Source organism: Carettochelys insculpta, chromosome 17 (assembly GCF_033958435.1).
Source record: "Carettochelys insculpta isolate YL-2023 chromosome 17, ASM3395843v1, whole genome shotgun sequence".
Taxonomy (NCBI): Eukaryota; Metazoa; Chordata; order Testudines; family Carettochelyidae; genus Carettochelys; species Carettochelys insculpta.
Genome location: NC_134153.1, coordinates 2,134,837 through 2,152,180, shown reverse-complemented (window position 1 = coordinate 2,152,180; position 17,344 = coordinate 2,134,837). Strand labels below are relative to the sequence as shown.

Here is a 17,344-nt window from a genome sequence, read left to right as displayed (position 1 = left end):
GTAACAAGTCTCCAGGACCAGATGGCATTCACTCAAGGGTTCTGCAAGAACTCAAATGTGAAATTGCAGAGCTATTAATGGTGGTTTGTAACCTATCCTTTAAATCAGCTTCGGTATGCAATGACTGGAAGACAGCTAATATAACGCAAATATTTAAAAAGGGCTCTAGAGGAGACCCTGGCAATTACAGACCGGTAAGTCTAATGTCAGTACCAGGCAAATTAGTAGAAACAATAGTAAAGAATAAAATTGTCAGACACGTAGAAGAACAGGATCTGTTGGGCAAAAGTCAGCATGGTTTCTGTAGAGGGAAATCGTGTCTTACTAATCTATTAGAGTTCTCTGAAGGGGTTAACAAACATGCAGACAGGGGGGATCCAGTGGACATAGCGTACTTGGATTTCCAGAAGGCCTTTCACAAGGTCCCTCACCAAAGGCTCCTATGTAAATTAGGTGGTCATGGGATAGGAGGAAGGATCCTTTCATGGATTGGAAACTGGTTAAAAGACAGGAAACAAAGGGTTGGAATAAACGGTAAATTTTCACCAGGGAGGGGGGTAACTAGTGGTGTTCCCCAAGGGACAGTCCTGGGACCAATCCTGTTCAACTTGTTCATCAATGATCTAGAGCATGGGTGTCCAACTTTTTGGCTTGCCTGGGCCGCATTGAGCGAAGATAGTCTTGGGCCGCGTACAAAATATATAATATAGTTAATGTATATAAATCACATAATAATGTTAAAAGTTTACAATCTTGTGGGGCTGCATTACTAGCTGTCCACGGCTGCCCACGGGCCGCAGGTTGGACACGTCTGATCTAGAGAAAGGGGTAAGCAGTGAGGTGGCAAAGTTTGCAGATGATACCAAGCTGTTCAGGATAGTCAAAACCAAAGTAGATTGTGAAGAACTTCAAAAAGATCTCAGCAAACTGAGTGATTGGGCAGCAAAATGGCAAATGAAATTTAATGTGAGTAACAACAGAGAGGAAGCCGTGCTAGTCTATACACTATCAAAACAAAAAGCAGTCAAGTAGCACTTTAAAGACTAGCAAAATAGTTTATTGGGTGAGCTTTCGTGGGACAGACCCACTTCTTCAGACCATAGCCAGACCAGAACAGACTCAATATTTAAGTCTGTTCTGGTCTGGCTACGGTCTGAAGAAGTGGGTCTGTCCCACGAAAGCTCACCTAATAAACTATTTTGCTAGTCTTTAAAGTGCTACTTGACTGCTTTTTGTTTTGTTAATGTGGGCAAGTATAAGGTACTGCACATTGGAAAAAATAACCCTAATTATACATACAATGTGATGAGGGCAAATTTAGTTACAACAGATCAGGGAGAGGATCTTGGAGTGATAGTGGATAGTTCTCTGAAAACATCCACACAGTGTGCAGCAGCAGTCAGTAAAGCAAATAGGATGTTAGGAATTATTAAAAAAAGGGATAGAGAATAAGACGAAGAATATCATACTTCCCCTATATAAAACTATGGTATACCCACATCTTGAGTACTGCGTGCAGATGTGGTCTCCTCACCTCAGAAAAGATACATTGGCATTAGAAAAGGTTCAGAAAAGGGCAACTAAAATGATTAAGGGTTTGGAAAGGGTCCCATATGGGGAGAGGCTAGAAAGACTGGAACTTTTCAGCCTAGAAAAGAGGAGATTGAGGGGCGATATGATAGAGGTATATAAAATCATGAATGGTGTGGAGAAAGTGAATACAGAAAAGTTATTTACCTGTTCCCACAATATAAGAACTAGAGGACACCAAAAGAAATTAATGGGTAGTAGGTTCAAAATAATAAAAGAAAATTTTTCTTCACACAGCGCACAGTCAACCTGTGGAACTCCTTGCCGGAGGAGGCTGTGAAGGCCAGCACTCTAACAGAGTTTAAAATAGAGCTTGGTAAATTTTTGGACGTTAGGTCCATAAATGGCTATTAGCCGAGGGTAAAGTATGGTGCCCCCAGCCTTTAGTCAAAGGCTGGAGACAGATGGCAGGAGACAAATTGCTTGATCATTGTCTTCAGTTCACCTCCTCTGGGGCACCTGGCACTGGCCACTGTCAGCAGACAGGATACTGGGCTGGACAGACCTTTGGTCTGACCCAGTATGGCCGTTCTTCTATAACCCCCACTAAGCAGGATCAACCCCCACGATAGCAATGTGACTTGTGCTTTTATGTCACATAGGTACTTAATTTAAAACCGCAGTTATATGTTGAAGTTTCAGCTCTCAGTTTTGAGGCAGGCTTTGGTTTTTAAGTTTTGGCTGGGGGAAGTTTGAGACTGTATGCTGAAGTCTAATTCTTCATTGTTAATGAGGCAATTGTGTGCTGAAATGACGAAGATTTCACGCCCTTAGAGACTTTAATGGTTGCTCTTTATGCATCAAGCATATTACTTAGTCCCACTGAAGTCAATGGCATTACTCGCATGCATTAAATTACATACCAGCTTAACTTTCCAAAGGATCAGTATCTGAGGGTTTTGTTTTGTTTTTTGGCCTATAGCAGTTTGTTAATGTTCATATAACGAGACCTTAGTGGAAGTTTATCATAAACTTTAGACTAATTTGCAAACTTGTGCTATGGCAACTTTAGTTTTACAAACACCTCAAGCTGAATCAAATCTATATTAAACAGATTAAATTTGCTTGATGGATAAATTAAAGCTTAACAATCTTCAGATTTTTGACAACCGCCCTAAGTCTTCTGTTTGACTTTAACTCTGGATGGACAGGGTACGTACTACAAGTAATTATGTATGGACACAGGATGAGACCCTATGGCCAAAAGGCAGCACAAAAGTTACTGGTAGGCAACAGTACTGCCTCACATTCCTCGAGAGCATACAAGTTGCGATGGAAAGGGGGCACACAAAGGGTTGAATTGCTCTACAGTCCAGTCTCCTTCTAGAAGGCTGTGTCCTCTATAGTAACTCATGTCCCAGCCAACAGCAGCTGCTCATAATAATTAGCATCCGACAGTGTAGAGAAAACGCTTAATGTGTCACCAAGGGGCAGTTCAACAGATGGTAGAATGACATACAACCAGAATCATTAATTAAACTGCCATATTAGTCCCACAATGCAGGGCTGAAAATACTCTCTCACTGAAAGAGGAACATTTCAGATAAATGACCGTCTGTTGTTCTCATGTACTCGCTCTAGGGCTCCTGGTCACTGCTGAGTTCCAGTCAGAACAGTCTCACTTTTACATCAGTTTCTTGTCCCTTAAGTCAAAGCTGGCTATGGTATGAATTCTAAGTTGTCATCTTGTCAAGATCACCACTATCTATGCCTGTATATAAGCACTGCAGGTAAAGGCAGTTATTAAGAGCATCACAATTTTTTGGCTAAGCAAGCCTGAAAGTACCGAAGTGCATTTGATGGTGTCATCTCAACAAACAGTACCTTCAAGCCAGAACAGGTGACGTCCAGCTATACACAAAATATACAAAAACCATCTGTTAAATGCAGGCACTGGCACATGAAGACTGGATTTTATTCAGGGGGGAGGGTTCATTTGGGATTTTATTTCACCCAACAACAAGCCCTGAAGTGAACATAGAATGATTTAATATGTTGATTATAAACAACTCTGAGAAAACAGATACACGCTCTCAAGTTCCCTTCACCACTTACCGGCACGCTCAACATCAGAGTTCAGCAGGTCAGTTTTTAAATTTATGTATTTACAGAAAAAGGCTGCCTCTGACCTGCTTCCACACCACCACCAGCACCGTGCTCCAGGGAGAACTAAACGGCTGTATTATCTCACTTAAAACAGTTTCTCTTAAAGGAGAATTAAGTTCAAAGGAACATGTGTTTGTAGGAGGGTAAGGTTTCAGCATTGTTCTAAGCAGTACTCACTTCTAACTTCTTCTCTTTCTCTGTCAGCACATCCTTCTGGTTCTGCGTGTACTCAATCAGCATGCGTGCCAGCTGGCGTCGGTCTTCCAACTCTGCCGCCAGCCGCCCATTATACTCCGCTAGTAACAAACATGCTTCATCCACAGTTTTCGAAAGACGTTCTGCTGCCTCTTTGTCTACATGCAAAGTTGGTTAAAAAAAATTCATATGAATTCAGTTAAAAACCCGTATGCTTTGGAAAAAGGCTCTAATCCAACAATCACGCACACATTAAGATTTAATCCACAAGAATTATCCTGGGATTTATAAGAAAATGAGCTGTAAGATTTAAAAAGATACCCAAAAACAGCTATGGCTGACAACCTGAAAAATGGAAGATTTTAAAGCACAGAACCAGTTGGGCACATTTTTAGTTTTACAGCTCTGACATCAGTGAGGTTTGAACTACGCTTAAAAACTAGCTCAACCTAAGTACGTCACTTGGGGCTGTGAAATAATTCATACCGAGTGCCACTGTTCCGGAAGAAGAGAAGCGAAAGCAAGAGCAAGTTTGAAGGCGATGGATAAGAGCTGGAAAAGCAGAGCTATTAGCTGAGGAACGAAGCTGAGCATCTTGAAAAAGTGTGTATTCAGCACCATGTTGTACGGATGAGACACATGGGTGATAATGAAAGATTCGAAGAGAAGAATATTGGTGTTCGAGAGGAGCTGTTATAGAAAGATCCTGAGAATAGGATGGATGCAGAAGGTCACCAACAGAATTATAAAAGAAGATACAACCGAAAGAGAACCTACTGCAGAAGGTTATACAAATGGAAGCTACAGCTATTTGGAGATATTTGCAGAATGAACTAACAAACAAACAAAAAAAAAAAAATCAAGACCCTGGTATTCAGCATGAAGGATGGTTTGACTAGGAGTGGCAGACTGCACAGAGAATGGGTAGATGATATAGTAGATTTCTGTAGACTAGCTCCACACCAATTAAGCCACTCCGCACTGGACAGGGAAAGATGGCAGGAAATAGAGAGGCATCGGACACCAACGGGCACTGAGCTCATGGTTGTTCATGAGGATGAGAGCCACAGTTACATTGACCTAACTCCCAGCGTAGAAGTAGTTAAGCTGACAGATTCCACTGCCCACATCCATTACGCTATCACTTCCTGGAGAGTTACATTCAATGCAACAATGGGGAAAAACCCTTCCATTGGTGAAGGAAGAGTCTACAATAGATAGCCATGTTGGTAGAGCTGCAGCACCTTAGCTGTATCACTGCTGAAATTATACTAAACACATGGTTGTTTTTGTGGATCTTTTATGAACTGCTAATTATACCAAAGTATTAGTTTACATTAACACATCCATTCTCAAATGGCAGGATAGGGCTTAGTTTAAATCTGGTCACCAGGCCGGGTGTTATCAACTTACTGGGGCTGAAGCCTGAGCCCTGGCAACAGGGGCCAAAGCCAAGTTACAGGCCCCTTGCCTGAAGCTGAAGCCACTGCACTTTGGTCTCCACGCCCAAGGCAGTGAGGCTCGGGCTTTGCCTCCCTCACACCACCAGGGACCAAGCAGGATCACGCTTTAGCTGCTAACACAGAGTCACGCACAGGTGGAACCCCTCTTTTCCAGCACCCTCAGGACCTGACCAGCGCAGACTGAGAGAATTTGCCAAACCACAGATGGTCAGTACACTCGTCCCTCGTTTAATGAGTACTTACGAGTACTCGCTAATACGAGGAACATATATACCTACCTTTATTCACGATATGAGTGACCTTCCCCCGCTTATATGAGCGGTGTCCCTGGCCAGGGGGTGGGGAGACCTGCAGCTGGAGCCTTCTCCCTCCCCTCAGGTATGCAGCTGTCTGACAGCCCTTTGGCTGGGGTAAGAAAGGGAGAAGGCTGTCAGCCTGGTTCCCTCCCCTGCAACGAGGGGAACGTGAAACTGACCAGCCATGAGCTGATATGTTTCCTGGTCCCACAAGCCATGGGGAGACTGCCCCTGAGCTCCTGCTGCTCTGGAAGCCAGGAAACTGACCAGCCCTGGTAGTTCCTGGCTCCACTCCCCTTGCAGGAAAATTCAAGTTATACAGGAGTTGCAGGAACAACCCCTGGGTAACTCCAGGGTTTACTGTATTAGAATCCCTGCCTGCCCAGCAGACCTCACCCTCAGCCAGGTTTTAACTGCCCTCCATGGTCCCAAACTGACTCCAGCCTTAAACCTGCCCAGCAGCCCTAAACCGCCCCAAGCATTAGACTCTCCCTGCAGCCCAAACTTCCCCCAGTCTTAGACTCCCCCTGTACCCCTCAACAACCCCAGCCTTAGGCACTCCTCCTCCTGCAGCCTCCTCACTGGGGCTGCTAGGTTGGGTGGCTCCCCCCAGCCCTCCTGCTCCCAGCAATTAACTCCAGTGTTAAGGTTTCGGCACCTACGCATAAGGTAAATGCTACTCCTAACGACAGGGATAGCTGCTATCACTACTGATAGATATCTGCCTGAGGCAGCAGTATTAAGAAACTGCAAATGGCTTCTTTAAACAACCACATGCAGCTGGGAACTGCCCAGCTAGCGACCTTTAACAAATCTAATGGGACCCAGAGGCTGGAAATCCCTGCTCTACATACACACTACATTCTATTTCTGGTGCCAAACTAGTCAAATACATCAGAAAAGTACCTAAACTCAACTGGTTTATGTCACATTACAAGGCCTTGGAATGAACTGGAGACTTTTACATGTATTTTAATGGGAATTTAGTGTTGCTCTTCAGAGTTTTTGCCTGCGAGCAGAAATTTGGGAACCAGCTGTGCTCATATAGCGAGAGATGAGTGTACTGTCTAGCAGCATTACCAACACTTTCACTGCTTACTGGGCTCTTAGAAGACATTTGGGGTAAATTAGAACTAAATAACATCACAGAACATGGAGAGCCAGGACTGGTGGCCGCAAACAAACTTTATGGGACTGCCGGAAAGTTGGCCACACTCATTGTAAGTGGACACCTGGCTAACTAAAATCATGCTGAATTACAGATGTTGCCAGACGAGAGAGAGTGCCAGAGACATTTAACCTGTAGTCATTTTGGTTTTCAGAAGGGGGTCATGGTGCAATGAAGTTTGAGACTCCTTCCATTAAAAGAAATTTGTCATACCCTGTGGTCCCAGCATTTGTACAGGATATGCACTGTATATAGGCTGTATGCTTCTGAGTATTTATCAACACAGAACACAAGCTTGTACATAAACTGACACCCTCTTCAGCTGGACAAAACAAGCACACACAGCAAAGGTGTGAGTCTCAGAGGTCTAAAATTAAAATTTAGGAGTACTCACAAACTAGTGAATTGACCCTTGTTTTTGTATGTGCTCTCAGGTTCTTAAGCCAATTTTTTCCAAACATAGCTGAATAAATTTACATACCCAAAATATAAGATGTCAGCGCATCTGGAAGACTGAGCACCCCACCTACTGAGGTCAAAGGGAGCTGCAGGGCACTCAGCTGTGAAAAAGGAGTCCAGACACTTCACATACATAAATATATATTGTAATGAACTTTTAACACCTGGAGTTTGACTATTCTGGCTCTAGTTTCTTTAGAAAAAATACAAATTTAAGCCTTTGAAAGGACGGTAAATACAGGCTCTTCAAGTATTAAAAACTCTTTGTAAAAATGTTAGTTTGGGACTAGGGAACGGAAGGACGGATGTAAATCTTGCCTCCACCTGCATGCCAGGAGACTTACCTGTTAATTGCTCAGGCTCTATAAAGCTGACATGCATAATGGCATGAGGTGCATCCATCCTACTCATTATAGTTACTTGAAAGTCAAATCCCTTTACGCTCATTTTCATTCATCTTCTAACTTCTTACCTGTAATTTTCTCCAGCAGTGACACATCCTGAACTTCCTGTGGCAATGAGGCAATTTTTTGCCGTACAGTGGCATCTCCTGATGCTGCATTTTCCAGATCCTGAAGGGCTTTGATCAAGTCCTCAGTCTGCAGATGGAAAGACAAAAAAACACAGACCGTTTTCAAACAGACTTCCAGGTAATGGCAGCACTGCCAAGTTCTAAACAGGACTACTGCTAAGCCATTTTCTGTACCTATTGTCACTGCACTACAGCCTGACATCAGTTACCTTTGAAAGTGCTCTCTAATGTCCTACTTTCTCCTGACACTCAATCCTGCAGCAAGAAGCTGTACATAGTAGCCACTAAGCTTGAGTAGCCAAACACTAAGGACTTTTGCTTGTGTACAATAATCATAACTGAGACAGTGAAACAAATGACTGTCCACTGCATTAAGAAACAAGGACATTTTAAAACCAGACTGAAAAAATTGAAGGACACCACCACACAGATCAGAGGAATAAAAAAATCTTTGGTATTTCATTTCACAGGCTATTGGTATTAAATCTGAGGACTACTTCTAAGGACTGATTTTGCCAAGAGGCAAATTTGCAGGTGAATTTATTCAATTGTGTACATACCCCTTGGGAAAAGGCACATTTTATAAATCCAAAAGATAAATAAGTCAAACTCTGGGGAAGATTGAGTTAAGCACCACATATAGACTTGGCCCCTACTAAAAAGCATCTCTTTTAAAGCAGACTTTTGCCAATACCATTCCTTCGTTAGTTCAAATGGTTCTTTAGGATTATAATTGCAACATTATAGACTGATATGGTACATCTTAGTTCTCTGCAACAAAACTGCATGATTGGGCAACAAAATGGCAAATGAAATTCAGGACTGATAAATGAAAAGTCATGCATATCAGTGTCACTAAGGCAGATGTGTGGACAGAACTGGCATGGGGGACTGGAAGCAATACCTGCAACATCGGATTTAACCACATCAGCCATACAATGAAGGCTCGTTCACCTGCACATCTAACTGTGATATATACCATCAAGTGCCAGCAATGCCCCTCTGCCATGTACATGGGACAAACTAGACTGTGTCTATGCAACAGAGTAAGTGGAGGCAAGAATGATAAACAGTGGAGAACACTTTAACCTCCCTGGATGCACACATTTGAGACTTGTCATCCTCAAGCAAAAGCAGATTGCACTGTGACGCTACTGAGAACGAATTCATATGCAAATTTGATACCATCAGAATGAGGCCAAATAGGGACTTAGAATGGCTCACTTATTACCAAAAGGAAATTTTCCACTTCAGGTATTCTCACCTTATCAACATCCACCCTTAGCTTTGATATACAGAGATGGGAATTTTATCCCTACTGTTTCTTTCCCTTCATGCATCTGATGAAGTGAGTTGCAACCATGAAGTTTAAATTATGCCATAACAAAACTGTTAGTGTGACTAAGGTACCATTGGACTCCCTGTTGTTTTTGCCAAAACAGATTAAAAAGGCTGTCTCGAAGACCTTTCTAAATTAGCTATTACTACTCAAGATAGACCTTGGAATCACTGCAGATCATTCTTTGGAAACATCTACTCTATGTGCAGTGGCAGTCAAAAAGTGAACAAGATATTGGGAACTATTATGAAAGGAGCAGATAAGACAGAAAATAAAATGCTTCTAACTTCACGGTACCTGCACGCCCAAATGCTACATGCAGATGTGATTACTTCATCTCAAAAAGAGAGACTGGAATTCGAAAAGCTTCAGAAAAAGGCCAACAAAAGAACCCCACAACCACAGAGGTATGGGACAGCTTCTGTATGAGGAAAGATTAAGACCGGGACTTTTCAGCTTGGAGAAGAAAACATCTCGTGTGTGTGGTGGTGGTGGGGCTATAAAGATCACGATTCATGTAGAGGAAGTATAACATCTGCATGCAGTATTCAGGTGTGCACATACCATGAAAACATGTTTTGTTTTGTTTTTTAAATCTGCTGCCCATTAATTTCTTGTGGTTACCTCAAGTTCTTGTGTTCTACTTCTTTATTTACTTTTTCTATATCAATCATGATTTTATAAACCTCTCAACAGATCCCTTCCTTAGTGGTTTCTTTTCCAAGCTGAAAAATTCTAGTCTTAATCTCTCCTCATACAGAAGATGTTCCATATCTGATTGTTTTTGTTGCCATTTTCTGAAGCTTGTCCAATTCCAATCTCTCTCTCTCTCTCTTTTTTTTTTTTTTTGAGGTAACCACATGAAATTAATGGGCAGCAAGTTTAAAAAAAACAAAGCAAAGCATTTCTTCACAAAATGCACAATCAACCTCTGGAAATCTTTGCCAAAGGATGTTGTGGAGGCCAAGACTACAAACAGTTATAAAAACTGACTGGGTAAATTCATGGAGGATAGGTCCATAATTGGTTAGCAGCTAGTTTGGGCAACGATGGTATCTCTAGCCTTTGTTTGGCAGCAGTTAGGGACAGGGGATGGATCTGTTCTGCTAGTTTCCTTTGGGGCACATGGATTTGGGCACCGCTGAAAGACAGACTAGTGGGGCGGACGGAATTTTGTTCCATCCCGGTATGGTTATTCTAATGCTAACAATCAATAAATGGAATATCCATTAAGATAGATTCACCAATGCAACTGCACATACTAACCTAGTCAGAAGGACAATGTAAGTAAGAGCAATGTGAGTGATGAGAGCATTAACTGGAGCCCTCACACACCAAAAAAGGGGGTGGGGGAGAAGGGAAAAGAGACATTAAGCAGGAAAGCTACAAATGCTCAGGGTTTTAAGTGTTCAAAGATTTAATGACATTGTTGCCATTAGTTCATCTAACTGTAGTACTGACTTTTCTCTTCCAGTTTCAGTAATCAATTTTGGGTACACATTCAAAACAGAAATTTAAGATAACCCACCCTTTCACTGTTTAAGATGACTTGAATAACCTCAGTGTCTGCTTTACATATATTACTTCCTTGTAAGCTACACAGTGATTTCCAATAAGTGACAAATTAAATGTGTGTTAAGACAAGCCAAAAGCTGTAAGCTATTTGCAGTAAAAGCTCTCATTTCCTCAGCTCATGTAATTTTGTAGTATTTACACCACCCATCTGTCACACTGTTTAATGCTTCACCTTTTTTCAAATAGCCACAGATTTAACATAAGGCTAATTGTAGCTTTAAAGAGTTTTGTATACTCTTTCACTTCTGTTATCTCCGTGTCACTGACACTACACTTGAGCCAGTCTCAAACTAAAAGGTACACATAGTTTCCTACTCCATATACATCAATTTAAATGTTGATCTTTTGCAGGTACAACGTATATAAAACTTGCTGTTGGTTTGTCAGGCTGTATTCTACCTGAAAACTAAATTAAAACATCCTGAGTCAGGGTTAGTGCGCTGGATTTGAGAGTTAGTTTATATAAAAAAGCTTTTTATACACCTGTTTTTAAAACACATTGGCAGTAGCGTAGGGGGCTTAGTTCACTGTTGATAACATTTGTAACAGTTTTCATACCACAATGCATCTATCATCCCTTCCACCTGCCCATCACAAAAAGTCAGCCTAGTGCTTTAATGAAACTTTTATTACATATTGACTTCCCAAGACTAAATTGCAGATCTCCATTAATTGCATTTTACTTGTTAATGGCTCCATCTTGTGGCTATATCTTTACAAGAGGTCATCTTTTGCAATGTCTCAGATCCTCAGACTTCCACACATACCAATAATGGTCCAGTGCTGGGGTCCTGGGGTGAGTAGCTCCCAGGGTAATCCTCATCTTCTTCCTCTTGTATCTGCTGAAACGTCCGCTTCAAGGACTTTTTCTCCTCTGTAACTGTAAACACACAATCTCAATACAGTCCATTCAAGCCAGATACCATATCTGGGTTTTCAAAAAAGTTACCCCAGGTGCTTTTATGATCTCTGTGAAGGGTCAATCTACAGTTTAATTTTCTGTGCAGAGGGCTAAACTATTTATCACTTCCAGAATGATCAGAGATACATGGGCCAAAAAAGTCACTTACAAACCAGAGAGTTCTTTGAGATTGTAATGAGATTGACATGGACAAAAGCAGATGTATGCACAAATCTGGACAGCAGGGTCCATTTGAGCTGTGCATTCACCCTCTATAGCAAAGCAGCCCCAAAGACCACACAGATTTCTTCGCTACTACAGTATATCGAGGCAATAGGGACACGTCACAGGATCTGAGTGGACAAAAGCATCTTGGATAATTACTTGCAGTAAAGGGAATCACTTTTGAGCATTTGTCCAGTTCAGATCCCACTTTAGAGTAGTGGCTAACAGCACATCTACTGCCCACTTTGAGGTGAATCTTAATGCCAGCCCTTCAAAATTACGTATCTGACCTATAAGCTGTCACAATGGAGTGATACTGACATCTGAATAAGTGGGTTAGTCCCATGAAATCTCATCACCTAATAAATTATTTTGTCAGTCTTTAAAATGCTACAGGACTGCTTTTTGGTTTTACAATGGAGTAGTAAGATAAACATATGTACCGAAGTCCAAATGGTTGCTGAAGTCCTCTCAATGAGAGGGTCATGTAAGCAAGCCACTGGATGTTGATGGAGCTTAGCAGAGTGTGCCCTAAGGAAGAAGAACAACAACAACCCAGGAGACTACAGGCCAATCAGCTTAACTTCAGTGCCAGGAAAGATAATGGAGCAGGTAATTAAAGAAGTCATCTGCAAGCACTTGGAAGGTGGAAAGGTGAGAGGGAACAGCCAGCATGGATTTGTAAAGAACAAATCTTGTCAAACTAATCTGATAGCTTTCTTTGACAGGATAACGTGCCTTGTGGATAGGGGAGAAGCGGTAGATGCGGCATACCTAGACTTTAGTAGAGCATTTGATACGGTCTCTCATGATATTCTTATAAAAAAAACTAGGCAAATACAAGATAAGGCTACTATAAGGTGGGTGAATAATTGGCTGGATGACCGTACCCAGGGAGCAGTTCTTAAGGGTTCTCAATCCTGCTGGAAAAGTATAACAAGTGGGGTTCCGCAAGAGTCTCTGTTAGGACCGGTTCTGTTCAATGTCTTCGTCAATGATTTAGATATAGGCATAGAGGGTACGCTTACTAAGGTCGCAGATGGTACCAAGCTGGGAGGGGTTGCAACTGCTTTGGAGGAGAGGGTCATAATTCAAAATGATCTGGATAAATTGGAGAAATGGTCTGAGGTACCAGGATGAAGTTTAATAAGGACAAATGCAAAAAGTGCTCCACTTGGGAAGGAACAATCAGTTTCACACATACAGAATGGGGAGAGACTGTCTGGGAATGACTACGGCAGAAAGGGATCTAGGGATTATAGTGGACCACAAGCTAAATATGAGTCAACAGTGTTGCAAAAAAAAAAAGCAAACATGATTCTGGGATGCATTAACAGGTGTGTTGTGAACAAGACACGAGAAATCATTCTTCCACTCTACTCTGCGCTGGTTAGGCCTCAGCGGAGTATTGTGTCCAGTTCTGGGCACTGCAGTTCAAAAAATACGTGGAGAAACTAGAGTGAGTCCAGAAAAGAGTGACAAGATTGATTAAAGGTCTAGAGAATGTGACCTATGAAAAAAGGTTGAAAGAATTGGGCTTCTTTAGTTTGGAAAAGAGAAGATTGAGGGGAGACATGACAGTGGTTTTCAGATGAAGGAAGGAGAGAACTTGTTCTTCTTGGCCTCTGAGGATAGAGCAAGAGGCAATGGGCTTAAACTGCAGCAAGGGAGGTTTAGGTTGGACATTAGGAAAAAGTTCCTAACTGTCAGGGCGGTCAAACAGTGGAATATATTGCCAAGGGAGGTGGTGGAATCTCCATGGCTGGAGATATTCAAGAACAGGTTAGATAGATGTCTATTAGGGATGGTTTAGATAGTACTTGGTCCTGCCCTTGGGGCAGGGGGCTGGACTCGATGGCCTCTCGAGGTCCCTTCCAGTCCCAGTGTTCTATGATTTAAATAGAGTAGGAAATTTTAAGCAGCTTAATCCATTTAGAGCTTGCTGAGAGAAAAGTCTCCAGGGAAAGCTATCAGAAAAGTACAAAGAGTCAGGATGTGCTATGGAATTGCTTTGTATCGAAAAGAGAGAGCACAGCCCTCAGAAAGTCTAGTTTGTGGAGTTTAGCCTCAACAGCTGAATCATGTGGTTATGAAAAATGTGCATATCAACTGATTTATATGAAAATCCAAAACCACTTTCTATGACTGTTTTGGATATGGCCTGAGTCCAACTGTCTTTATGGAAATTTGTCATTTTCTCCCCAGTCCTCGAAATCTGGATGTGTTGCTTCCTAAAGGCAGTGCATAATCTCACTCTTGCCGTTGCCTGTTTACATAGTTCTAAGTGTATAAACCATCTGGATGTGAGCAGCAGTCCTTTGAAAGAGAAGCAGGAATGGCCTTTTACCTGGCTTGCAGAGGTATGAGCTCTAACACATTATTCTATAATTGAGACTGTACAGGATCATTTGCCTGGTATCTAGAGTGCACATCTGGACTTTTGCCAGCCTAGTCTGGTTGCATTTTTCAGAGTCCTTGAAGGAAACGGCAGATGAAACAGAACATGGCTGGATGTTTTCGGGGTCTGTCAACCAAAGTAGGTATGACAGTATTACAGAGGAACTTCATACCTTGTCTCATGGTGGTTAAATATCCTTAACCAACCCCAAAGGAGGCTAATGACACATACATAGTCATCTACGTACAACTACCATATAACCCAGAAAAATAAATCAGATTATCAGCGCGATTTCTAGATAAGACTGAATGCATGAACTGAGGCTATTCACTGTGGAAAAGCCTTTGAATGTATTACTCTGTGAAGTGGAAACAGAACACGGATCTGATAAAGTCTATGGATATACATCCATGGGCTTGTCTACACTACCACCTTCCTTCGAAGGAAGGATGGTAATTAGGGTGTTGGGAGTTTACTAATGAAGTGCCATGGTGCATATGCAGCACTTCATTAAGCAAATACCCCCCGTGGCGACTTCAAAGTTTTAAACTTCTAAGTACCGGCACGCGTTTAGCCACGGCTCACCTGCCGGTACTTCGAAGTGCCAGGGCAACTGCTCGAGGAGTAAAGGGACTTCAGAGTTGCCCCGGCACTTCGAAGTACCAGCGGGTGAGCTGCGGCTAGACACGTGCCGGGGCAACTCTGAAGTCCCTTTACTCCTTGAGCAGTTGCCCTGGCACTTCGAAGTACCGGCAGGTGAGCCGTGGCTAAACGCGTGCCGGTACTTAGAAGTTTAAAACTTTGAAGTCGCCACGGGGGGAATTTGCTTAATGAAGTGCTGCGTATGCACCACGGCACTTCATTAGTAAACCCCCAACACCCTAATTACCATCCTTCCTTCGAAGGAAGGTGGCAGCGTAGATGCACCCCGTATCTCATAGGATTAGAAGAGACCTAAGGGGTCATTGAGTACAGCTCCCTGCCATCACGGCAGGACCAGCCCTGACAGATTTTTTTAATCTAACCTGCCCCAGACCCTTGAAAGGCCCCTTCAAGGACTGAAGTGTCAACCCTGGGTTTACAAGGCCAATGCTCTAACCAGAGGATGAATGGGGTAAGAGGAAACTTGCCTCAAATTAAACTGTCTGTAAATTGACTGTAGAACTGTGATCTGGTGACCTGCTGTAATAAGGGATCTCAAATTGCAACAGTCAAGATAGAAAGGTATATGGAGGACTTCTCCCCCATGGCTGAGCTGCCACCACAGACAAGCATTTGGTAAACACCCCTTAGCGCTGCTGAAGAGCTAAATAGAAAAGAACTCTGAACCAGTAGCAAGTCCCTCAGCCATGAAACACACTTTCGGTGAGTAGGAAGTACACAAAAGTGTTTTGACAGAGCTGAAAACCAATTCATGACTGTAAGGAAGAAAAAAATCCTTAAAGCTGATCTTTGGAATTTGAAGTGATTAATTGGACACCGTCCTTTACTCTCCTTCTTTGGGGTGCAGAAGGAACTCGCTGCTCCAGCACTTTGGAGGCAGTGCCTCTACAACTCCCAGACCATCTCTGAACACAGCAGGGTATTGTGAGAAAGGTCCTTGAGCAGGCCTGGGGCGGCGGGGCAAGAGCATAATGAGTTGGCAGAGACTGAAAGTGGACTGAACAGGTTTTCTAGCTAATGCCTAATACCTACTGGTTGACAGTTGTATATTGCTGGGGTGGGGGGGCGGGGAAGATGCACGTGCATTAGCAATTGCAGCCAATATTCACGCACACACACAGACACACGGGGATATACAATTGCCAGAAGGGAGTAAAGAGCCTCTAAAATTTTGTCCAGTACTTCTGACCAAAGCATCAAACCTTCAACCTCCTCCCAATGAAGAATCAGATTTGTATGGTTATAGCTACCGGTCATGGGCCAGAATCCCCACTATCAGCTGCTGAACAAAGGCACAAAGGCTATGTCTACACTAGAGGGTTTTTTCGACAAAACACATGGAGCATCCGCACTAAAAATGCGTTCTGCCAACATATTGTTGACCAAACTCAGTGTTTTTGTTGACAGCCTTCTGCCTCTTCCCCACATGGCAGAATGCCTTTCTCCACAGAACCTGTTGACAAAAGCCATGTGGACACTCCAGGGGTCCTGCTGTCAGCAGGCAGGGCTTCCAGGTCACCAAGCAGCCCTGTCTGCTATGCTTCCAGTTGGCCATTCTGTCAAGAGGGGACTAGGCAGTCCAGTCACGCTGTTGACAGAGCAGATAGTTTTTCTGATCCACCTGCATCTTCCACCAGTAATTTCTGTTGACAGATCGCTGTACTGTAGACATAGCCAGAGTTTATAATCTATGCATAAGCCAAACAAATGTATACAAACAGGTCAACGGTGCGAGGGGGGCTGTTTAACAATGAAGTAACTAGACAAATGTTGCTCAGCATGCCCTGTACAATTTTTCGTAGGCAACATGGACAAGTATTTTAAGGAAAAATTTTAAACGGGATAATGAATTTGGTAGGGAAACAAGGTGCGGGGGGGGGCGCACTAATTTTTTTTTTATTGGATTAATGTCTGTTGGTGCAAGAAAAGATTTCAAGCTACAGATTGTTTACAGGGCACCCTTTGAAGCTTAAAGGACTGTATGGAAGAAAACATGAAGGTATTGGTTTGAAAATTTGAGAAGTGGGCAACGGAGGCTGACAGCATGGACTTATCCGAGGTGGAATTCAACCTTTCACTACTGAACGAGGGAGGATAGGTACAGTGCAGATAAGCCATGAAAGTGAACACAAGTAGTGTATGTTTAATACCATAAAGAAGAGAGCCAGAAGAGGGCTGCAAAATAGAGTAGTTACGTAGTGAAAGCAACAACCTAGGAAAATGATCTTTACAGTATTCTGAATGGATATGGCTGTAGTGAGAATGCCATTGTTAAGGCCAGAAAGAAGAGGAGTGTCAGAATGACAGTTTTAGCTGTATGGATGCAAAGGGGGATTATCTCAGAAGTTTCATTTAGAATGAATCCACAAGAGTTATACACAGAGTGACAAAGTCCTTTGTCAACCCCTGGGGGTCCCTGCGCTTCCTGGCGGTT

General features: G+C 42.7%; 1 protein-coding gene across 1 annotated transcript in view; it reads right to left on the bottom strand.

The window, feature by feature from the left end:
* The window catches only part of RPRD1B (regulation of nuclear pre-mRNA domain containing 1B), a 54,910-nt gene that overhangs the window by 22,385 nt on the left and 15,181 nt on the right, over positions 1-17,344 (bottom strand). The window contains exons 4-6 of the mRNA XM_075011345.1: positions 11,491-11,603; positions 7,750-7,876; positions 3,874-4,049 (exon numbers count right to left, since the gene is read on the bottom strand). Of these exons, the coding sequence (XP_074867446.1) occupies positions 3,874-4,049; positions 7,750-7,876; positions 11,491-11,603 (416 nt within the window). The remainder of the gene's footprint in view (positions 1-3,873; positions 4,050-7,749; positions 7,877-11,490; positions 11,604-17,344) is intronic.